The sequence below is a fragment of the Antennarius striatus genome, chromosome 22 (assembly GCF_040054535.1).
Source record: "Antennarius striatus isolate MH-2024 chromosome 22, ASM4005453v1, whole genome shotgun sequence".
Classification (NCBI taxonomy): domain Eukaryota; kingdom Metazoa; phylum Chordata; class Actinopteri; order Lophiiformes; family Antennariidae; genus Antennarius; species Antennarius striatus.
In genome coordinates this window covers 16,002,486-16,027,500 of record NC_090797.1, presented here as the reverse complement: position 1 = coordinate 16,027,500, position 25,015 = coordinate 16,002,486, and the positions used below count along the sequence as shown (strand labels likewise).

Genomic DNA, 25,015 nt, shown 5'->3' with positions numbered 1-25,015 from the left:
TCCTTCTGTCTCTACCCGTCTACCTCCTTCTGTCTCTACCCGTCTCCCTCCTTCTGTCTCTACCCGTCTACCTCCTTCTGTCTCTACCCGTCTCCCTCCTTCTGTCTCTACCCGTCTCCCTCCTTCTGTCTCTACCCGTCTACCTCCTTCTGTCTCTACCCGTCTCCCTCCTTCTGTCTCTACCCGTCTACCTCCTTCTGTCTCTACCCGTCTACCTCCTTCTGTCTCTACCCGTCTCCCTCCTTCTGTCTCTACCCGTCTACCTCCTTCTCTCTCTACCCGTCTACCTCCTTCTGTCTCTACCCGTCTCCCTCCTTCTGTCTCTACCCGTCTACCTCCTTCTCTCTCTACCCGTCTCCCTCCTTCTGTCTCTACCCGTCTACCTCCTTCTCTCTCTACCCGTCTACCTCCTTCTGTCTCTACCCGTCTCCCTCCTTCTGTCTCTACCCGTCTCCCTCCTTCTGACTCTACCCGTCTATCCATCTTTTAGAGCTGCCCCTCTTTAACGTACCATTCAGTATCTCAGGGTAAATCCCCAGCCATCCTGTTTTTTGAGCCTTAAATCAGAATGATCTTCTGTCTCTGAAGGTTAAAGAGTTTTCTTTAGCATCTTTAGCATCTTTAGCATCTTTAGCGCTGCTTCTATCCACACAGTGTGAATCTGGTGAAATCTCCTGCTGTTGACCAGTAGCTGTGTGAGGATTTTAGAGGCGTTTATGGGGAGCTGGTCTTCACCCCGTCTGGATCAGGAACCTCCACTGGTGTTTTTAGTGCTGCACGGCATCTTCAGGTCTGTCCTGCTCCAGCTGGGTTCTACAGGACTGTCATCTCCTCTGGATGGAGATCACTTCAAGATGACGCTGGCTCTTCAACAATACCTGGTAGAAATGCACACACACACACACACACACACACACACACACACACACACACACACACACACACACACACACACACACACACACACACACACACACACACACACACACAGAAGGTCTTGAAATAAATCTTATATTTATGCAGAATTGGTGTTTTGGGGCAGAACCACGATGAAATGCTAACGTTAGCATCTCTCTGCTAACTCCTTCAGCTCCACTTGTCTGTCTCCCACATTATCATACAGCCATCAACTTTAATATGACATGTGACTACACGTGTGTCAGTAAATTGTAAATTACTATAAGACAATAATTTCAGCTGATTCTAAATTAATATAATAGATAATTCTGTATTTATTTTCCATATCAACAAACGAGGAAGTCAAACAAGCATCTGGACAGGCCAGCATCAAACCCTGTGGTGTTCTTTAGCAGTGAGGCCACCAGCAGAGGGATGCACCAGTGTGACTGCTGGTTGACCAGTACTAGTTATCAGGATCATCTGATGAAGATGTTAGGGCTGCTGCATGTGAGAGCCAAAACCAACACTTCACTCTGGCCTGAAGATGTATTGTTAAAGCCTAACCAATCAGGATGCATGCAGCTCACAGGCTGCAGCACTGACCAATCAGGATGCATGTAGCTCACAGCAGCAGTACTGACCAATGATAACATTGCTTGGGAACAAGAGTGCTTGCTGGGTTTTTGTCAATCTGGGATGAAGCGAGGCCAGCGAGGGGGGCTAGCGGTCCAACACAATAGAGCCCCCCATGTGGAGTTCCAGGGCTGACGTCGGACCACATCACTGTATTTGGCGCTAACTTCCTTTGAAGTCAAACCATCAGTTCCTGCACTGGCCCTAAAGATCAATGGTTAGGAATAATTGTGTTGTAAGGTACAGTTGGTTCTTTTGAGTCCCCCTACAGGTGGACACTGGTTGTCCTAAAGTTTCACTAATCGAAAACTCTTGAACAATTCCACAGTCGCAGAAATCTCCATCATTATCCAGTCAATCTTCATATCTGTCTCACAAACAACACCCCGTTCACAACACAGCTGCGAAGTAACTGTAGAGAGAGAGAAGTGGGTCACAGTGGGTCACATTGGGTCACAGTGGGTCACAGCGGGTCACAGTGGGTCACAGTGGGTCACAGCGGATCACAGCGGGTCACAGTGGGTCACAGTGGGTCACAGCGGGTCACAGTGGGTCACAGTGGGTCACAGTGGGTCACAGTGGGTCACAGTGGGTCACAGCGGATCACAGCGGGTCACAGTGGGTCACAGTGGGTCACAGCGGGTCACAGTGGGTCACAGTGGGTCACAGTGGGTCACAGCGGATCACAGCGGGTCACAGTGGGTCACAGTGGGTCACAGCGGGTCACAGTGGGTCACAGTGGGTCACAGTGGGTCACAGTGGGTCACAGTGGGTCACAGCGGGTCACAGTGGGTCACAGTGGGTCACAGTGGGTGGGTGAGATGTCTGCCTGCTGGCTGCTGGGTGGAAACATGTCGGTTTGTGATGTGATACTAAAGGCTGATGACGAACCAGTCAGTACTCCTGTCAGTAGTGGGAAGTGTGGACGGAGCCTGGACAGAGTCACAGACACATGGACGGAGCCTGGACAGAGTCACAGACACATGGACGAAGCCTGGACAGAGTCACAGACGCGTGGTGGGAACCTGAAGAGAGTCACAGACGCGTGGACGGAGCCTGGACAGAGTCACAGACGTGTGGACGGAGCCTGGACAGAGTCACAGACGCGTGGACGGAGCCTGGACAGAGTCACAGATGTGTGGATGGGGTGCCTGGACAAGAGTCACAGACTCGTGGACGGAGCCTGGACAGAGTCACAGACTCGTGGACGGAGCCTGGACAGAGTCACAGACGTGTGGACGGAGCCCGGACAGAGTCACAGACGTGTGGACGGAGCCCGGACAGAGTCACAGACGCGTGGACGGAGCCTGGACAGAGTCACAGACGCGTGGACGGAGCCTGGACAGAGTCACAGATGTGTGGATGGGGTGCCTGGACAAGAGTCACAGACTCGTGGACGGAGCCTGGACAGAGTCACAGACGTGTGGACGGAGCCCGGACAGAGTCACAGACGTGTGGACGGAGCCCGGACAGAGTCACAGACGCGTGGACGGAGCCCGAACAGAGTCACAGACTCGTGGACGGAGCCTGGACAGAGTCACAGACGCGTGGACGGAGCCCGAACAGAGTCACAGACTCGTGGACGGAGCCTGGACAGAGTCACAGACTCTTGGACGGAGCCTGGACAGAGTCACAGACGCGTGGACGGAGCCCGGACAGAGTCACAGACGTGTGGACGGAGCCCGAACAGAGTCACAGACGTGTGGACGGAGCCCGGACAGAGTCACAGACGTGTGGACGGAGCCCGGACAGAGTCACAGACTCGTGGACGGAGCCCGGACAGAGTCACAGACTGAATTTAAAGAATGGCTGTGATTACGACGCCCAAACCAGGAGCTGGTAAAGCTTTCTACAGCTCAGTGTTGTTTTATTCAGTTGCATTATGGGAGCACAAACACCGAACGCACAAATGGAACCCATTTGCCATGAACCCCCTGGACCCCTGGAACCTATTAGGTTCACACACACCGAACACAGATGAGCGCCTATTCATGAGCAAACAAATGGATTCTGATGACGTGTGTGTGTGTGTGTGTGTGTGTGTGTGTGTGTGTGTGTGTGTGTGTGTGTATGTGTGTGTGTGTGTGTGTGTGTGTGTGTGTGTGTGTGACAGGTCAGCTAAAGCATGCTTCCTGTCCTCGTTCCTGTGTTGCATTATGGTTCACAAACACATTTGCTGCCTCTAACATCATTTCAGGTGTGTGTGTCTGTGTGTGTGTGTGTGTGTGCGTGCGTGCGTGTGTGCGTGTGTGTGTGTGTGACGTCAGAGCCCATCTCCTCCCAAAGTTTAACCTGGTGCTCCATCACTGACAGCGCAGGAGGTGATCAGAAAACAGGACTAACAGCTGAACTGAATGTGTGTGAATCAGAAATATCAAAAATCTCCACTGACGTCCAGTCAAAGCCGGGGAGACGTCAGACAGACCACATGCTAACGTTTACGTCTGTTTGCTCTTTCTTCTTCACTTTCTACTCTTTGTACTTTTTTAGCTGAATCTCTCCTTTGGGGCACCAGTCAGGGGCTGTCCTATGAGCCCACTACTGTTTGCCCTGTTTATTGAAGGACGAAGTCAATGTATTACTCAAAATAAAAAATATTCTAGGTATAGAAATGTTAGCTCAACAACATCAAATCTCTTTGTTTGCAGACGACGTCCTAATTACTCTATCAAACCCAGAAAGCTCCACTTTAAAACTAATGTCATTCCTCGATGCTTTTGGCTTTCTCAGGCTATAAATTAAATACCTCAAAGACCCGAATTTTAAGCTACAATTGTAAACCTAGCAAAACCATAAAAACTGACTTTGATCGGAATTGGAATTTGTATTATACAAACTATCTAGGGATCAATATTCCAAAAGACGTAACAAAATTAAATGCATTAAATTTTAAGGCTGCTCGGAGCTGTGGTTGCACGGTTTTTGGTGCCTGTCGCGGCGGTAACCCCCAAACCCAGTGGTGGACACAGGAAGTAAGGGATGCCGTCGAGCTGAAGGAGTCCTACCAAATCTTGCTGATTTGTAGGACTCCAGAGGCAGCTGACAGGTACAGGCAGGCCAGGCGTACTGCACGAGTAGTCGCAGAGGAAGAAACTCAGGTCTGGGAGGAGTTAGGGAAGTCATGGAAGAGGACTATCGGTCAGCCTCGAAGAAATTCTGGCAAACCATCCGGCGCCTCAGGAGGGGACAGAGGTGCACAGCTAACACTGTTTACAGTAGAGAAGAGCTGCTGACCTCGACACGTCCATCACCCAAGCTGAAGTCACCGAGGTGTCGCCAAACTCCTCTGTGGCAAAGCACCGGGGGTGGATGAGATTCGCCCTGAGTACCTCAAGTCTCTGGATGTGCAGGGACTGTCATGGTTGACACGTCTCTGTAACATCGCATGGCAGTCAGGGACAGTACCTCTGGGAGGATTCATGGGCGTTTGCCCAACCAGTCCACATGTGTTTTGTGGATCTCGAGAAGGCCTTTGATCATGTCCCTCGTGGTATCTTGTGGGGATGATTTGGGAGTATGGGGTTTGCGGCCCTTTGCTGAGGGCTGTCCGGTCCCTGTATGACCGAAGCCAGTGAGTGTGATGCAAGTGGGATGAGGATCAGTACCTCTAAATCTGAGGCCTTGGTTCTACACCGGAAAAGGGTGGTGTGCCCTCTTCAGGTCGGTGCAGTCATTGCCCAAAGTGGAGGAGTTTAAGTATCTTGGGGTCTTGTTGACCAGTGAGGGAAGGATGGAACGTGAGATTGACAGACAGATTGGTGCAGCTTCTGCAGTGATGCAGTCGCTGTAGGTCTGTGGTGGTGAAGGAGGAGCTGAGTCTCGATTTACCGGTCAATCTACGTTCCTACTCTCACCTATGGTCAGTAGCTTTGGGTCATGACTGAAAGCACAAGATCCCGGATACAAGCGGCTGAAATGAGTTTCCTCTATAGAGGGGGGGGGGCACCCTTAGAGATAGGGTGAGGAGCTCAGTCACCAGGGAGGAGCTCAGAGTAGAGGCGCTGCTCCTTCACCTCCAGCGGAGCCAGCGGAGGTGGCTCGGGCATCTGTTCAGGATGCCTCGTGGACCCCTCCCTGGGGAGGTGTTCCAGACATGTCCCACCGGGAGGAGATCTGGAGGAAGACCTAGGACACGCTGGAGGGACTATGTCTCTGGGCTGGCCTGGGAACACCTCGGGCCCCCCCGGAGGAGCTGGAGGAGGTGTCTGGGGAGAGGGAAGTATGGGCATCCCTGCTGAGACTGTTGCCCCCGCGACCTGGCCCAGGATAAGCGGTTGAAGATGGATGAACTTTGAGTCAAGGACTGAGACCGTGTCAGGATGTTATACTTGTTTCAAAACTCTCCCAACTGAAGTAACGGACAGAAATTTCAAGGAATGGGATAAATTGATTTCAAGCTTAATTTGGCAAGGGATAGAAAACCAAGGATTAGATTTCAATTCTCCCAGAAATTCCCTTCCTTTGTTTAATGTACATTTTTCTATTTCTTTTACTATTAACTGTCTAACACCCCTTGTCTCGTTTTGTTTGGGGGGAAAAATCTCTCCTTAGATGAAGCTTTTCTTATGTAGAATTTCCAGTATTGTTTGTGTAGTATAGTGCATGTGCCGTCCTCTATTATCCTTGTATATAACTCTGTTTCACTGACTGGACCTACTGGGGGAAACCCAGTATCAACTGGTCCTGATCAAGTGGTCTTGTCTGATTTCTCAGCTGTTTTCCTTCTCTCACTCTTTGTGGAACCCAAACGTAAATGTAAGGGAGTTGGGACAAGATAACAGGACAGAACCTGTCCGTTTAACAGGAAACGTTACTGAAACCTGCCCCAGCATGTGGAATAAGTACCCCCCCTCATTATAGACTGATGAGTTAACCCGATTACCCCAACCACCAGTCAGTGAAGTTTCAGCACGGTTAAATGTGTCAGCTTTAAACATTGACACTGAGGTAGTCGTCAGTGGACTGTTCACTACAGAGTTTACCCCTGAAGGAGCACCACCTCTCCTTCATACCCAACATGAAATCACATACAAACACGGGTGAATTAGCTGGCACACGCATCCAGGACTTTATTGAACTGATGAAATGAAAACCTGCTGGTGAAAAAAGAGCCATGCTTCCCATAGAGTCATATTTATTAGAATTGATTTTTTCTATAATGACAAGAAAAGGTAAAACCAGACAGCTGCCTCTACCAGTGGGTACAGAGAGTTAACATCTTGGGTCAGCCAAGACAGTTCATCACCTCTACGTGGAAACAGACAGTAGAAGCAGGCCCTTGCAGAGCAGCAGGAACTGAGGACATAAATACAGAAAACTGCTGGGACATTCACTCCGTGAGGCCTAGCTTCTTCTTCAGGGACTCGGGCATCTCGGGGGGAGGAGGGCGTGGCAGGCGGAAGTAGACCTTGACGGAGTCGTAGATGAACCACTGCAGGGCGGTCAGAGTACCAATCATGATGATACGGGCGATCAGACCCTTCCAGACGCCTGCAGGACAAACAAACACGAGCATCTCTAGTGATGGAAGTCAAACCTGTGATCAGGGATTAATAAACATTACCCCATGGAGCTAAGTGGTGGTGGTGGGGGGGCAGGCTCTAGTGCCTCCTGCTGGGCACTGAGCCGGTCTGATGAGCCAACAGCTCATCACTTTGTTACGTCACATGTCAGCATGCTAACATTTTGCTATTCAAGGAATAACAAAAACAGAGCTCCTCTGCACTTTCACCCCTGCCTCGCATCTGAGTGATCTTGTGAATCCACACCAGAAGCAGCGTCAGGTGTAAAAACCTCTGATTTATATAATGATCCAAATAAACCTCAGGCCCTGTCAGTACGTTGTACTACACCGCCCCCTGGAGGTGGACAGAATCATTACCAGTTCATTCATGCTAGTCTTCCACCCGATGCAGATACACACCTTTGGGTCCTAGTCTCTTGAGGACCTGGGACGCAGTGCTGCCCTTCTCCTTGTTCAGCACAGACACCACCGAGTCAGCCGGGTGGGACACGATGGCGCAGAAGACACCAGCTGCAACCAGAGGAGAGAATCAACACACAGCGCAACAACATACAACCCAACACACAGCCCAACAACCCACAGCCCAACAACCCACAGCCCAACAACCCACAACCCAACAACCCACAACCCAACAACACACAACCCAACTGTACCTGTCATAAATTCATATTAACCAAATATTAAGATACATTCATTGACAAAGTTAAGTCTAGAACTGGGAATGGGCATCTACAGTTTAGCCTGGAGACGAGTTAAATTTACTCCCGTTGTGTATCCTGGAACAGATTAAAGACGATATCAATTAACGATATTAATAACATTCAGCAGATGTCTCTCCGTGATGAACTGGGTTTTTATGTTGTAGGGTCATTGCTGTGGCGCTCCACACCTGACAGCCAACGCTTCCACTAACCTGGTTTCACCGTGTTCGTTACTCACCGATGTAACCGGCCACAAACGTGACCACCAGCTGCTCGGGTTTGCTGCATTCACTGCGTGGCTTGGGGACGACATACTTGTAGAGCATCTCCACTGTGCGCTCGAAGCAAGCGAACTTCATCATGGTGTAGGGGATCTGCCTCATCCAGAGTGGAACCACACCCTTATAGAAGCTGGAGTGGAGAAAGAACTCTTTCAAGTCAGTTCAAACAGGAAGAGCCAGCAAATACCAGTCCAGACACGTCTTCAGAGGGTTTCCTTAGCAACCCGTTCATGGACCAACTGTAATTGGACCATGGCTGCGTACATTTATAGGTCTCAGACCCAACTGTGTGTCCGTCCCCAAGCTTTGCAGCGCTGGGAGCCCCCCGCCCCAAAGGACAGGGATGCCAGTGTTGCAGTGGGCTTGAAGACAGGTGGACTTCTCTCACACGCCAATGACTCAAGCACCTCCAACTGTACAGCCAGAAAGCTGCTGAGGGACGCATCCCCCCAGAGGTGGATCTAAGGAGCGTGTCTCAACTCATTCCAGCTCGTCTCACAGCAGATGAGTGAATGATGAGGGTTTGGTGCAGTACTTACGCCCAGAGCCCCTCCTCTGCAAACATCTTGGGGACACACTGTCTCAGGGTGTTGGCGTAGCCGGGCTGCGTCTGGATACGGACCTTCACAGCCTCCATAGGAGCCAGAGCGATGTCAGCAAAGAACTCGGCGCTGGCCGAGGCAGCCAGGTACAAGGACGTCCTCCACTGGTAGGTCTTTTCCTGAGAGGTGACAATGCGTTACTTTCTGATTTCAGGCCGACTCAAACGATCACAGAGCGATCATGTACAGGTGTTCCACGTCAGTGTGAAGCCACAGGCCTTACCTCTCCTAGCATGTCGCTGTAGATGACCTTGAACACCTCATAGAAGCCAAACTTGCACAACCCCTGCATGGAGTAGCCGATGAAGGTGGGGGCCCAGCCCTTGGCCAGACCTCGGACACCGTCCTCCCTCACTGTCACTTTGAAGCCATTGGCAATGCTCTTGTATTTATCGGGGTCCACCTTAGGTGGTGGAAACAAACAGGACGCATGTCATCTCACTACTCCAACAGGTATGGGTTTTGTTCAACCAAACCTAACCCTATCAGAAAACTGTAAAACATGAATATTTCAAGAGTATTTCATTACATCTAAAACAACACAGTGTTGAATAATCTTAAATAAAAATTATATTAATGCAATTCTTCCCATCCACTTGTTAAAATGAGATGTAACTAATGGCAATGTCCCACGATTTTTTTAAATGTGTTGCAGATAAACTCAACAGTTCATTATATAACCAAAACTCTTGTTTTTGCTCACATTTTTCATGACTAAAAAGGCCCACGACTGTCTGCTGACAACATCTTCCCTTCAAATGTGTTTGAATCTGCTATCCTGAGCATTTTCACACAGGTAATCTCAGGTGTGAACCAAACATGATGGTCCTGGCCTGAGCTGTGAGCATACAGACTGCTGTTGTGGGGCTGTGGTCAGGGTTAGGATGTAATGTTCAGCTCACTGAAAACTCCTCAAGTCTCAGATCTTATTTGAACTCATGTGAAGAATGGGAGCACCAACAAAACTTTTGTGGATATACATATGTAAAATTCAAATAGAACTGCCCCATAAGTACTGAAGGAATTTCATTGGTCAGTGTTGATGGCGTGAGATTCCACTTCCATACAAACCTGCATGCGGCACTTCACAAGGTCGAGAGGCACCACTGCTGTGTGCGTGATGCCGCAGCTGAGGATACCCCCAAAGCCACACAGGGCGTAGTACTTTGAGGAGCCAAATTCACAGCTGACTTCCTCTGTGGTAGAAGGGAGGGGACAACATGCAACATGCAGGGTTACATGCAAACAGATCCACAATCAACACCAAATCACAGCCACGTAATGGAAGAGTTCTCACTGCGGCAGGAAACAGACCGCTGGAGACAGAACGCCGAGTCAGCACTCTTCCATTAGACGGCTCTGCCACAAACATGCCACCAATTATGAGGATAACATACCCAAGGTCGAAAACAGATCATTATACAGGTGATTCCAGAATCAACTTTCAAGGATCAGTGTTTCCACGGGTCAACCTTTAACAAGCACATCTGAAGGTTTCTCATTGGTTTACAAAAATAAAACTCAGGAAATTAAAATGTGTGATTGACAAACAAAAAAACGTACAAAGTACCAGGAATAAAGACGTGTGTGTATTTTATCAGAATAGACTGACTGCTACCACGTCTATCAGATCTGACATTTCACTGGACTCCCGGAGCAGCACAGAGTCAATCATTAAGTGTTAACCAACAATCGACGGCTGTTAGTTTTAATGTCTCCAATCTATCACGGCCTTACGACATGAAGGAGACAGTGTGAAACAACAAAACCAATCTTCCTCACATCCCACTATTTTACCGTCAGTTAATAGTGTGTGTGTGAGGGCCACAGACCAGTGGAGTCATTAAGCACACAGGAACTCTGGTATGGAACCATGCAGGATGTTGTCATCACAAACAAATCAAAATGCTGGTCATCAGCACTCAATGACAAAACATGATGCAATTTCTCTCATGCAAATCGATTTTAAAAAACAAAGCGGTTACGGGTTGATGAGGGGAGGGTCACAAAAAGAGGCGCCGTTCTAGAGACAGACCTGCATTCTGCATTTGACCAGATCAAGAGGAACCACCGCTGTGTGTGTGGTCCCACAGCTCAGAATCCCACCAAAGCCACACAGGACGAAATACTTCTGAGAGCCGAACTCACAACTGTCTCCCTCTGAGGACACAGAGCAGAGCATCTCCAGCCTTAGAGAGGAGACACCGACACTGAAACTCATTCCAATGACAGGGTCCTGGACATTAATCCAGTCAGCAGACAAGAAAAACCTCTGCAAGTGTAAAATATAAAATATACTAGAGGCTGCTGAAGCAACTAATTGTTTCCTTTTCGAAAAAAAAATAAAGGTGAGAGCATAAGTTGTAAAAACAAACTCATTTAGTGTAAAGTGTGACATCACAACATGAACACACTGGCTGTGTTGAAGGTGCATTTTAATCTCCATCTGCTCGTGTGTGAAAATAATATTACATGGATGAAGAAACTTTTACAGACTTCTTTGGTAAACTTTGAAGTAATGCAGTTTGACTGCAGTGAGTGGTGGAGATAAACCTACGGGTGTCAACAGGAGTAGTACATACTATTAACCTTAAGGGCAATGCCAAAGAGCCCCGCATGGAACTCTAAGAATGAAAAGACCAGACACCATAACACCTGTCAGGTAAAACTGATCACATGTCTCCACAACTATGTCTAATGGGCTGAGAGCAACGCATTTGCAGGTCACGCCTCGGTTCACCAATCCCTGGACACTTGTCACGTTTGACGTTAGCTATGCAGAAAAAACGAAGCATCATCTCACGCCTGACGGCTTCCAATCAGCTTCACTGATGTAGTTTATCAGTGCAAAACCTGTCACTGCAACACGAGACCAACTTTATGTTAATGCACATGGATGTACACTCACCTAGCAGCTGTAGGAACGTTTGGTCACATGTGAGTAATGCAGGGACAACACTAACATGTTTGCTGTATTTAGTTTTAGCACCTGTTTAACCGTCTGTTTAGAGACGTGTGACACGCTGAAGGCTGAATTTGAAGGACATCTTGACACAAACTGTTTTAACTTAAAGCAATGGCAGCGATCTCATTTCCACCATCTCAAATCTTCACCCATGTCGTTACAAACACAGACATGTCCGCTCTGATCCAGGGGGGTGGATGTGGAGACAATCCCCAGAGCAGAAGCTTAGTGGAGACTCCACAGGCTGTCAGGGTCAATGTTAGACTTTAACAAGAACAGCATTCAGACCAAACTACTGACAAAATGGAGCGGAACTCTCCACAGAAACCACCTGAGACACTACTCTGTCAGGTAGACATGGTGTTCAGGCCGGAACAGTTTGTTCTTCACCGGTCAGACCAAAGACACTTTGTCCTTCCTCGTCCTCCAGCGGAGCGGCGGAGGCCCGGAGCTAACGACCGCTTCAGACCCGCAGCCCCCGACCGGCGGAGGGTTTAGAGCCATAAACCACCGGACTGCGCTCCGGTAAAGACAGAAACGTGTTTACGAGACTTTAAGTCCACCACACAGGAGGGAAGCTGGCTAACTGAGCTAATGCTAATGCTAGCCGGGGTTACCGTCTATATACTGGCTGACTGAGCTAATGCTAATGCTAGCCGGGGTTACCGTCTATATACTGGCTGACTGAGCTAATGCTAATGCTAGCCGGGGTTACCGTCTATATACTGGCTGACTGAGCTAATGCTAGCCGGGGTTACCGTCTATATACCGGCTGACTGAGCTAATGCTAATGCTAGCCAGGGTTACCGTCTATATACTGGCTGACTGAGCTAATGCTAATGCTAGCCGGGGTTACCGTCTATATACTGGCTGACTGAGCTAACGCTGATGCTAGCCGGGGTTACCGTCTGCGGCGGCGGCCGCTGCCAGGCGGCGGCTCGTCTGTCCCTGGGGGCTCTGTCGGGGTTCCTCCACCTTCTGGAGGGCGAACAGCGGGGCGCTGAACGGGTTGGACCGGGCCAGCTGCGTCAGAGCCGTCGGGTACATGGTGGTGTCCTTCCTGCCTGCGGAACCTGCGCGGCAATCAGCAGCAAGTTAGCTTTAAGCTAGCAGGAGCTAAAGGTTAGCATTAGCACGATTAGCTCGGCGACTGGATGACCCTGAAAACACATCCAGATACAAACATTCAACACAAACGAGCCGCGCGTAAGGATGCACGGAACCAGCCAGACAGCCGTCCAGCATCCATCCTACATCCATCCTACATCCATCCAACATTTCTGCCGCTTCTGTCCGCCGACATTAAAGGCATTTCGGAGACGAGGTTAACATGTTATGCTAATATGAGAAGCTAACGTCCGCTCCAAAGCGGGGGTCTCCAGAACAAACGTCCCGTTCCCGTGAACCCCGGAGCCGAGCGGCTCCACGGACCCCCGTCCCCCGTGGAGGAGCTCCTCTAACCGGTAACACCGGGGTTTGGACTCTAACGGATCCGAACACTCACGCCTTCAGAGCTCTAAGATGGCGCCTCCGCTCACTGCCACCGGCTGCGTGAAGAGACGGAATGACCTCCCGGGAAACCGTCTTGTCCTCTAGTGACGTCACGCAGGCGTGCGCGTCTACATCCGGTAAATCCCGGAAAGAAACGTGCCTCTACTCGTCCCTCAATTTTTTTTTAACATTTTTAACATTTTATTTTTAATTTTATACACTGTTATAATCCCCGAAGGGAAATTAACAATATTAACAATATTAAACAAATATTAAACCATAACAATATTAAATCATTAGAAGGTAGTTGGTGTGAGAGAAGAGGATTCAAAGGACAGGGCTAGATGGAGGACATTGATTCGCTGTGGCGACCCTGAAGGGAAAAGCCCAGAGGAGAAGAAGAACAATATTAAATCATTAACCTCTGACCTCCACCTCCAAACGCAAGTTTTGAACACGTCCAGGCGCCGCTTGGTGACGGTTTTACATTAAAGGTTAATACTAAAATTCTTACAGCGGTAAACAGGAAATGAATCATAAACCGTCTGTTCAGGAATCCAAAAACAGTCGAAGTTATTTATTTATTTTAAACTTATGTCTCAAACAGGTGGACATTAAAGAAATAGTTTCTAATCCAGCTCAATAGCCAGTAAAGTACAGCACTAACGCTGATGTTAGTTCTACAGCCAACCAGAATTATTTCATAGAGATTAAGGACAGGAATAAAAGTAATAAAACAAGACATTTATGGCCAGTTTGAAAAGACACATTATTGTCCAATATTAGGTGAGTTAAAAGCCTTAACTGTATTTGTTTTTGTACAGATGGACCCTGTTACTCTCAGGGATGTCAGATACAGTGGAGCAATTGCATAACACTGAAGGACACTTCAGATCAATGAGGAATTCACCCTTCATTACTTTGATGACTGAGATGGTTTGGACATGTCCAGAGGAGAGATAGTGAATATATTGGTAGAAGGATGCTGAGTTCTGAACTGCCAGGCAGGAGGCCTAGAGGAAGACCAAAGAGGAGGTTTATGGATGTAGTGAAAGAGGACATGAAGGTAGTTGGTGTGAGAGAAGAGGATGAGAAGACAGGGTTAGATGGAGGACACTGATTGGCTGTGGAGACCCTGAAGGGAGAAGCCGAAAGGAAAAGAAGAAGATATTCCTAACAAACTCCTCCTTCAAGATAACTCCTACTCTTGGCGTTCCTCTTCTCTCTCTTCCTACGAACACACAGTAGTCCTATTTCCACCGGCACCTTGTAGGTGAACAGCACTGATGGCGGTCATCGTTAACCTGGACCTCGACCAATCCGGTAAGGAAGTCATATTTGCATATTTGATTGCAGATTTGCATATTGATTTGTCAAAAGTTTTACGTCGGATGCCCTTCCTGACACAACCCTCTGTATTTATCCGGGCCTGGGACCAGCACAATAAGACACTGTTTTGTGCCCTCTCGTGGCTACATTGCCCAGAACCTAGAGGTTGATGGATGAACAGAGATTAGACGGTACTCACTGGGATGTTGGTTGGTGGAAAGAGGGGAAAAGCCCAAAGGAAGAAGAACACTGGATAGATACAACCATTTAATTTCTTCCATTTTTCATTTTTTTCTTTTGTGATGGCAGGTTGGGCCTTGCCCCCCTCCGCCCCCCATGACCGCACGTCACTGGTTTATACTGTAGTACTGCAGGGTACTGCAGTACTACAGTACCCTGTAGTACTGTATTCACAGTTTTCCATTAAAATTTAAGATAACCCCCCCCCCCAAAAAAAGTACCTCCCACACTACGATTAGGACCCGATCCTACGCCTTCTCCAAGCCCACAAATCACATGTAGACTGGATGGGTATACCCCCAAGCCCCCTCTAGGATCCCTGTGAGAGTAAAAAGCTGCTCCGTTGTTCCACGACCAGGACGGAACCCACATTGTTCCTCCTCAATCTGAGGCTCCACAATCGGCCGGGCCCTCCTTTCCATTTAGGGACCCCTAGAAGGCCGAATACTCTGAACTGATATTTGGTGCATATGCACAAACAGTCAGAGTTCCCCCTCCCCACAGCCTTAAGGCGTAGGGAGGTGACCCTCTCATCCACCGGGGCAAACTCCAACACAGCGGCGCTCAGCCGGGGGCTTGTGAGTATCCCCACACCCGCCCTGCGCCTCACGCCTGACGCAACTCCGGAGAAAAACAAGGTCCAACCCCTATCCAGGAGTTTGGATCCAGAACCGAGGCTATGTGTGGAGGTAAGCCCCCCCAGATCCACCTCCAACACAAGCTCCGCCTCCTTCCCACCAGTGAGGTGACATTCCACGTCCCCAAAACCAGATTCTGCCCCGCGGGTCTGGTCCGTCGTGACCCCCCCATCATCACTGCCACCCATATGGCAGTGCACCCGACCCCATCGGTCTGCCCTGTGGGGGGTGGGTCCACAGGGGTATCATGAAGAATGTTGTTTTGTAATTTTCATGTCATTGATAAAAGCTCCGACAACACATTAAGAACATAGTTTATTGAGAGGGTACAGAGACAGAATACACAATTATAATATAAAAGGCCTTTATTTGAAAAGAAAACTATGTGTGGACTAGATTTAGAGCATTAAGACATTAATGCCCCCCCCCACACACATATACTATATAATAAAAGTAAGTCCCCATATTCAGCTAAGAGTTGTGTCTGGAGCTCAGTCTGGATCAACAGCAGGTGGTGAAGGTTAGGGGTCCTCAGAGGGCCCCATCTCTTATCTTTAGTTATGCAGTGACAATTTTCTTCAAAAAGTAAACAGGAAGTAAAGAGGAAATAACAAAAGGGAAGACAGATGTGAACAAAAGGCTTCAATGGATTCAGTAATAAAGTCAGGAACAAAGGAAATCAGAAGTGTTTGGGGGGGCTCTCTACCCTCTACTCCCTGCTGCCACCCATCACCTCTGCCTCTGGGGCAGCAAACGGGTTGATGCCGTTGGTCTCCATCGTCTGGTACATGAAGAACAGGAAGGCAGCGACCAAGGCCACCAGGAACAGCTTCATCCACAGGGACATCCTGGGGGGTCTGGTCTGAGCTGCAGGGGGCGCTGCAGACAGAGGCCTGGAGGAAGACGAGGAGAACGTGGACACGGAGGAGGTCAGGGGGGTGGGGGGGGGCAGGCTGGTGACTCGGCTGACGGCGCTGCTCTCCGTGTAGAACGAGGAAGAGCTGCTCGTCTTCGTGGCTTTGGGGAAGAAGAGGGCGTGGTCTTCATCCGGCCACAGGCTGGACACCAGGGGGCGACCCGCGGCCCCTTTGATGGGCCGCCGGCAGGTGGCGCTAGGGAGACCAGGATTACACAGGTTATTTACAGGTGACCTGAAAACACGCGTCACATGATTCAACACGTGATTGAATGTAATCCGTTCACTCATCTTCTAGTGTCCCAAAGAGATCAATAGAATCCATTCACTGTGAACATGAAGCTCACACACTACACATCATGGTTCCTAAACGTGTCCTCCTTCACACTCCTGATTACATCCCATAATTCTGCCGCATAAAGCAACAGTAAAGTCATATTCGTATGATGTTCCTAATGTAATCGTATATATGAGGGTTGTGTTGGAGACGGCTTCAGTCTTGGACCCTGGTCTGCTGTAGATCCACTGGATGTTCACAGACTGGCAGAAGTCTCCTTTAAATGTGGAAATTAATTAGATATGAATCGGGCGTGTGCTGCTGCACCTGTCACACACCAGTGAAAACAATAGAGCTGTCCTCTCTCCACTCCCTCCTCCACCAAAAAGTCACCCACATTGGGTGATTTTCTAAAACTGCTTTGCAAAGCCAAAGCTTGGTAGCTGGACCCGCGTCTCCTCTTCTGTGCCAGAGGTAAAGGACTCTGCTTTTACACCCATTTCAGCCCAAACACACCGTCTGGAGTCGTCACTGAGCCAAAACCAACGTCTGTGTGAAGAGAGTACACTGACGTGGTATCAGGTGATTCCGTAGCAACAGGTAGACCTATCCAGTGTGATACTCAGTGTGACTTTGAGACGGTCTACATTTAAACACCTGCTCCAGTTGTGTCGTCACTGAAGTGACCGTTGACTGACTAGGACCGGTTACTCACGTGATTCCTGTGGGACTGCTGATCTCACTGGAGAACAGCTCCTTCAGAACATCCTTCTCCACCACTTTGGGGGTTTGGTCACTGGCTGCTATCTTCTCCACCTACAGACGACCCAAACATGGAGAATGAGACCTGAACAACAGACACAGACCATCTGGGGAGATGCTCCTCCAGGGAATGTGCTGCTGACATGAACACCTTTCTCACCGGGTGGTGCTGGGTGCTGGGGGTATGGGGGGCCTTCCCTCGGCTCCTCAACGGTCTCTCCACCACTGGAACTGGTTCAGGTTCTGGTGCCGGTGTTACCTCTGACAGAACACAAACTGTTGTGATCAGTCTAACACAGTTGTGATCGTGTTCTGAGCGCGTGGGGAAGTGGATGCTGATGCTAAATGTAGACAGGTTTATGGTAGCAGCTACATTAAACTGGTCATGTGATTCTTGTGATGTCATCAACACGGTTTTCCTCTCTCTACTGCCGATTGGTTGACGGGCTGGAGGGTGGTTTGATACCTGCCAATGACGACTAGATGGTGAACAAACATCCCAGCCTCTTACCCTCCTCCTTGTCGCTGTAAAGGTCGGAGTCAGCGCCGCCGTTGTGGACCTGAGTCTCTGTGAGAACCACGTCTGGCAGAAGGGGGCGTTCATCCAGCAGCTTCACAAGTTTCTTTTCATACAATTTACGGGTCGATGCTGGGAAATGGAACAGACAGAAAACACGCTTTAAATACGAGATCAGACATGGTGTCAGGGTGTGAACAAGATCAATGCCACCGTCCACCTGGACGTCAGGCCAGCCTCTGGACGGAGAACCTGCTGATGGTCTTTTCCTGTCCTGACAGTAGCTGTGATTAGGTGAGTGGAGGGAGGTGTTGACTCACAACCAAGACTGAGGTTATACAGATGTTAACAGTTTTACACACTGGTTTTTGTTTTGAGGACCCCCCTTGATCACTTCAGGGGTTAAAAAACTTTGATTATATTCATTCAAAAATTTTAATTTGTCATGTGTTTAAGATGTGTTGTTATTAAAAAATAAATGTAGCCGCAAGAGGACACAAGCCAGTGTCTTATTGTGCCGGTCCCAAGCCCGGATAAATACAGAGGGTTGCGCCAGGAAGGACATCCAGCGTAAAACTTTTGCCAAATCAAAGATGCGAATCAAGCCTATGACTTCCATACCGGATCGGTCGAGGCCCGGGTTAACAACGACCGGCATCGGCGCTGTTGACCTACAGGGCTCCGGTGGAAATTGGATTACTGTTGGTCGAAGAAGGAGAGGAGGAAAGTGCATTCGTAGGAAGAGAGAGAAGAAGAACACCAAGAGTATAGGACTGAGAGTAAGTATAGGACTGAGAGTAGGGACGTTGAATGTTGGAACTATGACAGGAAAAGGTAGAGAGTTGGTTGACATGATGCAGAGGAGGAAGGTAGACATACTGTGTGTCCAGGAGACCAGGTGGAAAGGTAGTAAGGCTAGAAGTTTAGGAGCAGGGTTCAAGTTGTTCTATCATGGTGTAGATGGGAAGAGAAATGGAGTAGGAGTTATCTTGAAGGAGGAGTTTGTTAGGAATGTCCTGGAGGTAAAAAGAGTGTCAGATAGAGTGATGAGTCTGAAGCTAGAAATAGAAGGTGTGATGTTCAATGTTGTCAGTGGGTATGCTCCACATGTAGGATGTGAGCTGGAGGAGAAGGAGAAATTCTGGTCGGACTTTGATGAAGTGATGCAGAGCATGCCTAGAAGTGAGAGAGTTGTCATTGGAGCAGACTTCAATGGACATGTTGGTGCAGGAAACAGAGGTGATGAGGAGGTGATGGGCAGGTTTGGTATCCAGGAGAGGAACGCAGAAGGACAGATGGTAGTTGACTTTTCAAAAAGGATGGAAATGGCTGTAGTGAATACTTTCTTCCAGAAGAGGCAGGAACATAGGGTGACCTATAAGAGTGGAGGTAGGAGCACACAGGTAGACTACATCTGGTGTAGACGGTGTAACCTGAAGGAGATCAGTGACTGCAAAGTAGTGGTAGGTGAGAGTGTAGCCAAACAGCATGGGATGGTGGTGTGTAGGATGACTCTGGTGGTGAGGAAGATCAAGAGGGCAAAGGCAGAGCAGAAGACGAAATGGTGGAAGCTGAAAAAGGAAGAGTGTTGCATGACTTTTAGGAAGGAGTTAAGACAGGCTCTGGGTGGTCAGGAGGTGCTTCCAGATGACTGGACAACTACAGCTAATGTGATCAGGGAGACAGGTAGGAGAGTACTTGGTGTGTCATCTGGAAGGAAAGTAGATAAGGAGACTTGGTGGTGGAATGAGGAGGTACAGGAGTGTATACAGAGAAAGAGGTTAGCTAAGAAGAAGTGGGACACTGAGAGGACTGAGGAGAGTAGACAGGAGTACAGGGAGATGCAGCGCAAGGTGAAGGTAGAGGTAGCAAAGGCCAAACAAGAAGCTTAGGATGACTTGTATGCTAGGTTGGACAGTAAGGAGGGAGAGACTGATCTATACAAGAGGTTGGCAAGACAGAGAGACAGAGATGGGAAGGACGTGCAGCAGGTTAGGGTGATTAAGGATAGGGATGGAAGTCTATGGACAGGTGCCAGTATTGTGATTGGAAGATGGAAAGAGTACTTTGAAGAGTTGATGAACGTGGAAAATGAGAGAGAACAAAGACTAGAAGAGGTGACTGTTGTGGACCAGGAAGTAGCAAAGATTAGTCAGGATGAAGTGAGGAGGGCACTGAAGAGGAAGAGTGGAAAGGCAGTCGGTCCTGATGATATACCTGTAGAGGTATGGAAGTGTCTAGGAGAGGTGGCAGTAGAGTTTCTGACTGGGTTGTTCAACAGGATCTTAGATAGTGAGAAGATGCCTGAGGAATGGAGGAGAAGTGTGCTGGTGCCCATTTTTAAGAACAAGGGAGATGTGCAGAGTTGTGGCAACTACAGAGGAATAAAGCTGATGAGCCATACAATGAAGTTATGGGAGAGAGTAGTGGAAGCTAGACTAAGGGTCATAAGTGAACTTTTGTGAGCAGCAGTATGGTTTCATGCCAAAACAGAGTACTACAGATGCAGTATTTGCTCTGAGGATGTTGATAGAGAAGTCCAGAGAAGGCCAGAGGGAGCTGCATTGTGTTTTTGTAGATCTAGAGAAAGCTGATGACAGGGTGTCCAGAGAGGAACTGTGGTATTGTATGAGGAAGTCTGGAGTGGCAGAGAAGTATGTTAGAGCGGTGCAGGACATGTATGAGGACTGTAAGACAGTGGTGAGGTGTGTGTAGGTGTGACAGAGGAGTTCAAGGTGGAGGTGGGACTGCATCAGGGATTAGCTCTGAGCCCCTTCTTGTTGCTATGGTGATGGACAGGCTGACAGACGAGGTTAGACAGGAATCTCCATGGACTATGATGTTTGCAGATGACATTGTGATCTGCAGTGAGAGCAGGGAACAGGTGGAGGAGAAGCTAGAGAGGTGGAGGTTTGTCCTGGAAAGGAGAGGAATGAAGGTTAGCCGCAGTAAGACAGAGTACATGTGTGTGAATGAGAGGGACCCAAGTGGAAGAGTGAGGTTACAGGGAGAAGAGATCAAGAAGGGGGAGGATTTGAAGTACTTAGGCTCAACAGTCCAGAGCAATGGAGAGTGTGGAAAAGAGGTGAAGAAGCGTGTCCAGGCAGGATGGAACGGGTGGAGGAAAGTGTCAGGTGTGATGTGTGATAGAAGAGTTTCAGCTAAAATGAAAGGAAAGGTGTACAAAACTGTGGTGAGACCAGCGATGTTGTTTGGTCTAGAGACAGTGTCACTGAGGAAAAGACAGGAGACAGAGCTGGAGGTAGCAGAGATGAAGATGCTGAGGTTCTCTCTGGGAGTGACCAGGATGGATAGGATCAGGAATGAGTCCATCAGAGGGACAGCACATGTTAGAGGTTCTGGAGATAAAGTCAGAGAGGCCAGACTGAGATGGTTTGGACATGTCCAGAGGAGAGATAGTGAATATATTGGTAGAAGGATGCTGAGTTCTGAACTGCCAGGCAGGAGGCCTAGAGGAAGACCAAAGAGGAGGTTTATGGATGTAGTGAAAGAGGACATGAAGGTAGTTGGTGTGACAGAAGAGGATTCAAAGGACAGGGCTAGATGGAGGAAATTGATTGGCTGTGGCGACCCCTGAAGGGAAAAGCCGAAACGAAAAGAAGAAGTTATTAAAAAATAAGTTGAACTACTCCATTTTGGTTCCAGTTCAATAATTTTGGCTTACAACTCATGAAAATCAAATCTTTAGTATCTCAAAACATAAAATATAATAACATCGGTGGAGAGTCTTTGCCCCCAGTGGAGTTTAAGTATCTTGGGGTCTTGTTGACGAGTGAGGGAAGGATGGAACGTGAGACTGACAGACGGATCGGTGCAGCTTCTGCAGTGATGCAGTCGCTGTAGGTCTGTGGTGGTGAAGAAGGAGCTGAGTCGCAAGACGAAGCTCTGGATTTAATCTACGTTCCTACTCTCACCTATGGTCAGGAGCTTTGGGTCATGACCCAAAGGACAAGATCCCGGATACAAGCGGCTGAAATGAGTTTGAAATGAGTGGGGGGAGGGGGGCACCCTTAGAGAAAGGGTGAGGAGCTCAGTCACCAGGGAGGAGCTCGGAGTAGAGCTGCTGCTCCTCCACCTCCACCAGGGATGCCTCCCTGGGGAGGTGTTCCCCAAAGTCTACCAAGAGGAGACCTTGGGGAACCCCTAGGGCACGCTGGAGGTGGAAGTGTCTGGGGAGAGTGAAGTATGGGCATCACTGCTGAGACTGTTGCCCCCACTACCCGGCCCTGGACAAGCGGTTGAAGATGGATGGAGGGATGATGGATGGATGGATGGACATTGTCCGTTTTCTCTTTCTGGAATAACTCACTGCTGTAAACTGTCAGGCTGTTATCAGACTTCAACGTTCTGCCCTTCAGTTCGTTCCAGCTTTCAGCTTCTCCTGTTGGTCACCTTTGGTCTGACCTGAGCTCATCAACCCCACCTGTGAATTCATCACTGGTGTGGAATCTCCTGGGGTGTGTCCCATGAGTTTCTGCTGACATCAGCACTCACCCACCACGGGCCCCACGTCCACGCTGTGCTTCAGCAGCTCGTCCCTCAGGTCCTGGTCAGTCAGGGAGGTCACGTCCAGCTCCTCCAGTGGAGCCTTGTCCGTTTTCCTGATGGCTTTCTGTAGGACAGGGACAAGGATCTAGTTGGTCCAGCACTAATTAAACAGTCTTCACCTCAGATGGGATCAGCGTTCTGTAGCATGTCAGGGGGGCAAAGGGACACGTTGGAAACAGATCTGAGTTTGGTTGCTAGACACACACACTTTTTTTTTTGCATAGGGTGTGAACAGCCTCACACTGAAACATCTTCTACTGGCTCAGTTTGTGCTGATGTCATTCCTGCTGCTTTGCATTCACCTTTATTTTGAAAAGAAACAGACTAACAGGGTGGGGTCACATGATTGATCACAACAGGATGGATCATGGGTAACATACGAATCAAATAGGTGGCATCAGGAGGGCTTTGGTTTTAATCCAGACCCACACATGACCCCTACAAGAAAGAATTAGGATTTTAACGACTTTAAAGTGTGAATTCCTTCTTTTAGTAGGATCTCTGCCCCCCCCCCCAACTGAGAGTTCCCACCGGAGGGAAGTTTCTTTGTCACAAGCAAACATTTGTATTTTGAGTAAACGGGGCAGCTTGACCCACACACACTAACACACACTCTCACTGGGGTTAGTAATGAGCAGTCAGAGCAGGAGAGGGGCAGGAATGTGTCTGCCCTCCAGCGTTTACACCCCACTTCCTGTCCCTTAAACATAGCTGAACCCTGAGCTCACGGCGGACTGGAGGAGACCCGCCCCCAGCGCTGTGGCCTACAGCTGCTCACTCAGACGTGAAGCGTGGGGGGGTTCCCAGGTGGACGCGCCAGGACCTGTGACGACAGGGACCGGTACCAGAGGAGCTGACAGGAGAACCACCAGGTCCTCCTGAGACGGACCACAGCTGGGACGCCACCGAGTCTGCAAGACCGACTTCTACAAGGGCAGACTTCACCGTGAAAGACAAGACGTGTGCGACCCAAACGGTTCACTAGTGCGACCCAAACGGTTCACTAGTGCGACCCAAACGGTTCACTAGTGCGACCCAAACGGTTCACCAAGAGGCGCCTCTCACCGCTGGAACTATTCAAAGAATGTAAGGAATGAGTGTTTGAGCTGCATCCATCTGCATCCAATATTCAGTCAGACGTGTGATGACTGGCTTTCAAAGAACAACAACAGTGCTCTCTCTCTCACACACACACACACACACACACACACACACACACACACACACACACACACACACACACACACCACACACACCTCCCTGGTTCTCCAGTCCAACTACAGTTTGTATCAGTACTAAATGTGAGTGGAGTTCACCACATCAGGGATGAAGACTGGAATCAACACAGCTCCAGTTCACACACACTGCTAATAGCAGCATGCTAACAGCAGCAGGCTAACAGCCCCCAGGCTAACAGCTAACAGGGGGCAGTAGGTAGGCAGCAGACAGGCTGCTTCAGAAGAGAACCTTTCACCTGCTAACAAACATGAACACAAAGGAACGCAAACAAACTGTGGCCCAACTACACCTGCCAGCCTGGTTATCAGTGTTTGAGCCAGTGTGTGTGTGTGTGTGTGTGTGTGTGTGTGTGTGTGTGTGTGTGTGTGTGTGTGTGTGTGTGTTATGCAAGAAGACGTCTGTCCACTCAACCACCACAGGTCCACAGCTGGTGTCTGTGGGAGAGGAACCCCACTGTGGGCGGTCCACACAGACCATCAGTGGTTGTTGGTTCTAGTTTAACAACCAGGATGGAAACCTTGTTGGGAATCAACCCCAGTGGTGGTGGGTGGGGGGACGTTTCTACCACCAGCTCATCGATGGACAGCTGGTCCAAGCTGGTGGGTTCAGAGCCCCCCAACTTCATTAGTGTTTAAATAGACAGAAACCAACAACCCCCCAATGAAAAGGCAGCAGTTACAGGCTGGTCCTACTCAGACCAGAACTACTTAAAGGTTCTGGGGGTAAACAGTTCACAGGTCGGTCTGGAGTCAGGTCCAGTGGTTTCCTCTCCGACATGACGGCTCCGGTGGTCGGACTCACCCTCCCGGAGGAGCGGCTCCGGCCGGCCCCCACGGCCGGCGGCAGCTCCTCGTCGCTGGAGAAGGCGTCCACGGCCGCGCCGTTCTGGTTCCGGGCGGTGAGGTTCTGCAGGTACAGCTGCACGAACACGTCCTTAGTGGGGTTTCCGCCAGGCAGCTGCACGTCGTGGGCCAGCAGCTCCATCTTCAGCCGCTCCTTGGTGAGCACCGACGGGTCGTCCAGGAACTCCGGCATGTCGGCCGGCGGGGCTCCCGCTGCTCGGCTCCCGCTGCTCGGCTCCCGCTGCTCGGCTCCCGCTGCTCGGCTCCCGGTGCTCGGGCTCCTGGTCCTCGGGCTCCCGCTGCTCGGCCCGACGGGACGCGGATGGAGAGACGCGGGACCTGACTCGGCTGGAGCGACTAGGCTGCGCCTCTCGACGGATTCCACTCGTGAAAATCGAACCAGGCCGGAAGCGACTTGGACCACGTCGACTCCTATTGGCCAAACGGCGCCAGGGAGTGGCTCCTCATTGGTTACCGTTCGAATAGGGAGATCAAACATGACGTCACGACTCGTCACGCCGTCCACTCGACCGTTAGAGGTCTGACCCGTCCGTGGGTCGGTCACCCCACTGGGTCACGTTGTATTTCA

The 25,015-nt window shown here is 49.6% G+C and overlaps 2 protein-coding genes and 1 non-coding gene across 4 annotated transcripts; all 3 read right to left on the bottom strand.

The window, feature by feature from the left end:
- Positions 1-6,573: 6,573 nt before the first annotated feature.
- Positions 6,574-13,227, bottom strand: slc25a3a (solute carrier family 25 member 3a). Of its 2 annotated transcripts, none has more exons than XM_068306929.1 (8): positions 13,111-13,227; positions 12,512-12,679; positions 10,677-10,801; positions 8,865-9,044; positions 8,579-8,760; positions 7,997-8,169; positions 7,457-7,567; positions 6,574-7,023 (listed from the first exon to the last, which is right to left on the bottom strand). In XM_068306929.1, exons 2-8 carry the CDS (start codon positions 12,651-12,653, stop codon positions 6,863-6,865), a joined length of 1,074 nt encoding a protein of 357 aa, XP_068163030.1. In that variant the 5' UTR covers positions 12,654-12,679; positions 13,111-13,227; the 3' UTR covers positions 6,574-6,862. The 2 variants fall into 2 exon arrangements, with proteins under 2 accessions (XP_068163030.1, XP_068163029.1); XM_068306928.1 differs by lacking the exon at positions 10,677-10,801 and adding an exon at positions 9,713-9,837.
- Positions 8,328-8,514, bottom strand: LOC137589738 (small nucleolar RNA SNORA53). Its single transcript, XR_011034266.1, has one exon. It is a non-coding gene; the product is annotated as a small nucleolar RNA SNORA53 (small nucleolar RNA).
- Positions 13,228-15,612: 2,385 nt separating the features above from the next.
- tmpoa (thymopoietin a) lies at positions 15,613-24,840 on the bottom strand. Its single transcript, XM_068307383.1, has 6 exons — positions 24,386-24,840; positions 22,292-22,409; positions 17,771-17,908; positions 17,420-17,520; positions 17,213-17,313; positions 15,613-16,416 (listed from the first exon to the last, which is right to left on the bottom strand). Exons 1-6 carry the CDS (start codon positions 24,617-24,619, stop codon positions 16,014-16,016), a joined length of 1,095 nt encoding a protein of 364 aa, XP_068163484.1. The 5' UTR covers positions 24,620-24,840; the 3' UTR covers positions 15,613-16,013.
- Between the last annotated feature and the right edge of the window lie 175 nt (positions 24,841-25,015).

What these genes read in the sequence shown, in the direction of transcription:
- tmpoa (XM_068307383.1), bottom strand. Translation starts at nt 24,619, where the DNA reads ATGCCGGAGTTCCTGGACGACCCGTCGGTGCTCACCAAGGAGCGGCTG. An exon ending in TTACAGCGACAAGGAGGAGG is followed by an intron (nt 17,521 to 17,770) that starts GTAAGAGGCTGG and finishes GTGTTCTGTCAG; the next exon opens with AGGTAACACCGGCACCAGAA. An exon ending in CCAGCACCCAGCACCACCCG is followed by an intron (nt 17,314 to 17,419) that starts GTGAGAAAGGTG and finishes GGTCGTCTGTAG; the next exon opens with GTGGAGAAGATAGCAGCCAG.
- slc25a3a (XM_068306929.1), bottom strand. Translation starts at nt 12,653, where the DNA reads ATGTACCCGACGGCTCTGACGCAGCTGGCCCGGTCCAACCCGTTCAGC. An exon ending in ACAGCGACATGCTAGGAGAG is followed by an intron (nt 8,761 to 8,864) that starts GTAAGGCCTGTG and finishes GTCACCTCTCAG; the next exon opens with GAAAAGACCTACCAGTGGAG. An exon ending in GCAGAGGAGGGGCTCTGGGC is followed by an intron (nt 8,170 to 8,578) that starts GTAAGTACTGCA and finishes TCTCCACTCCAG; the next exon opens with CTTCTATAAGGGTGTGGTTC.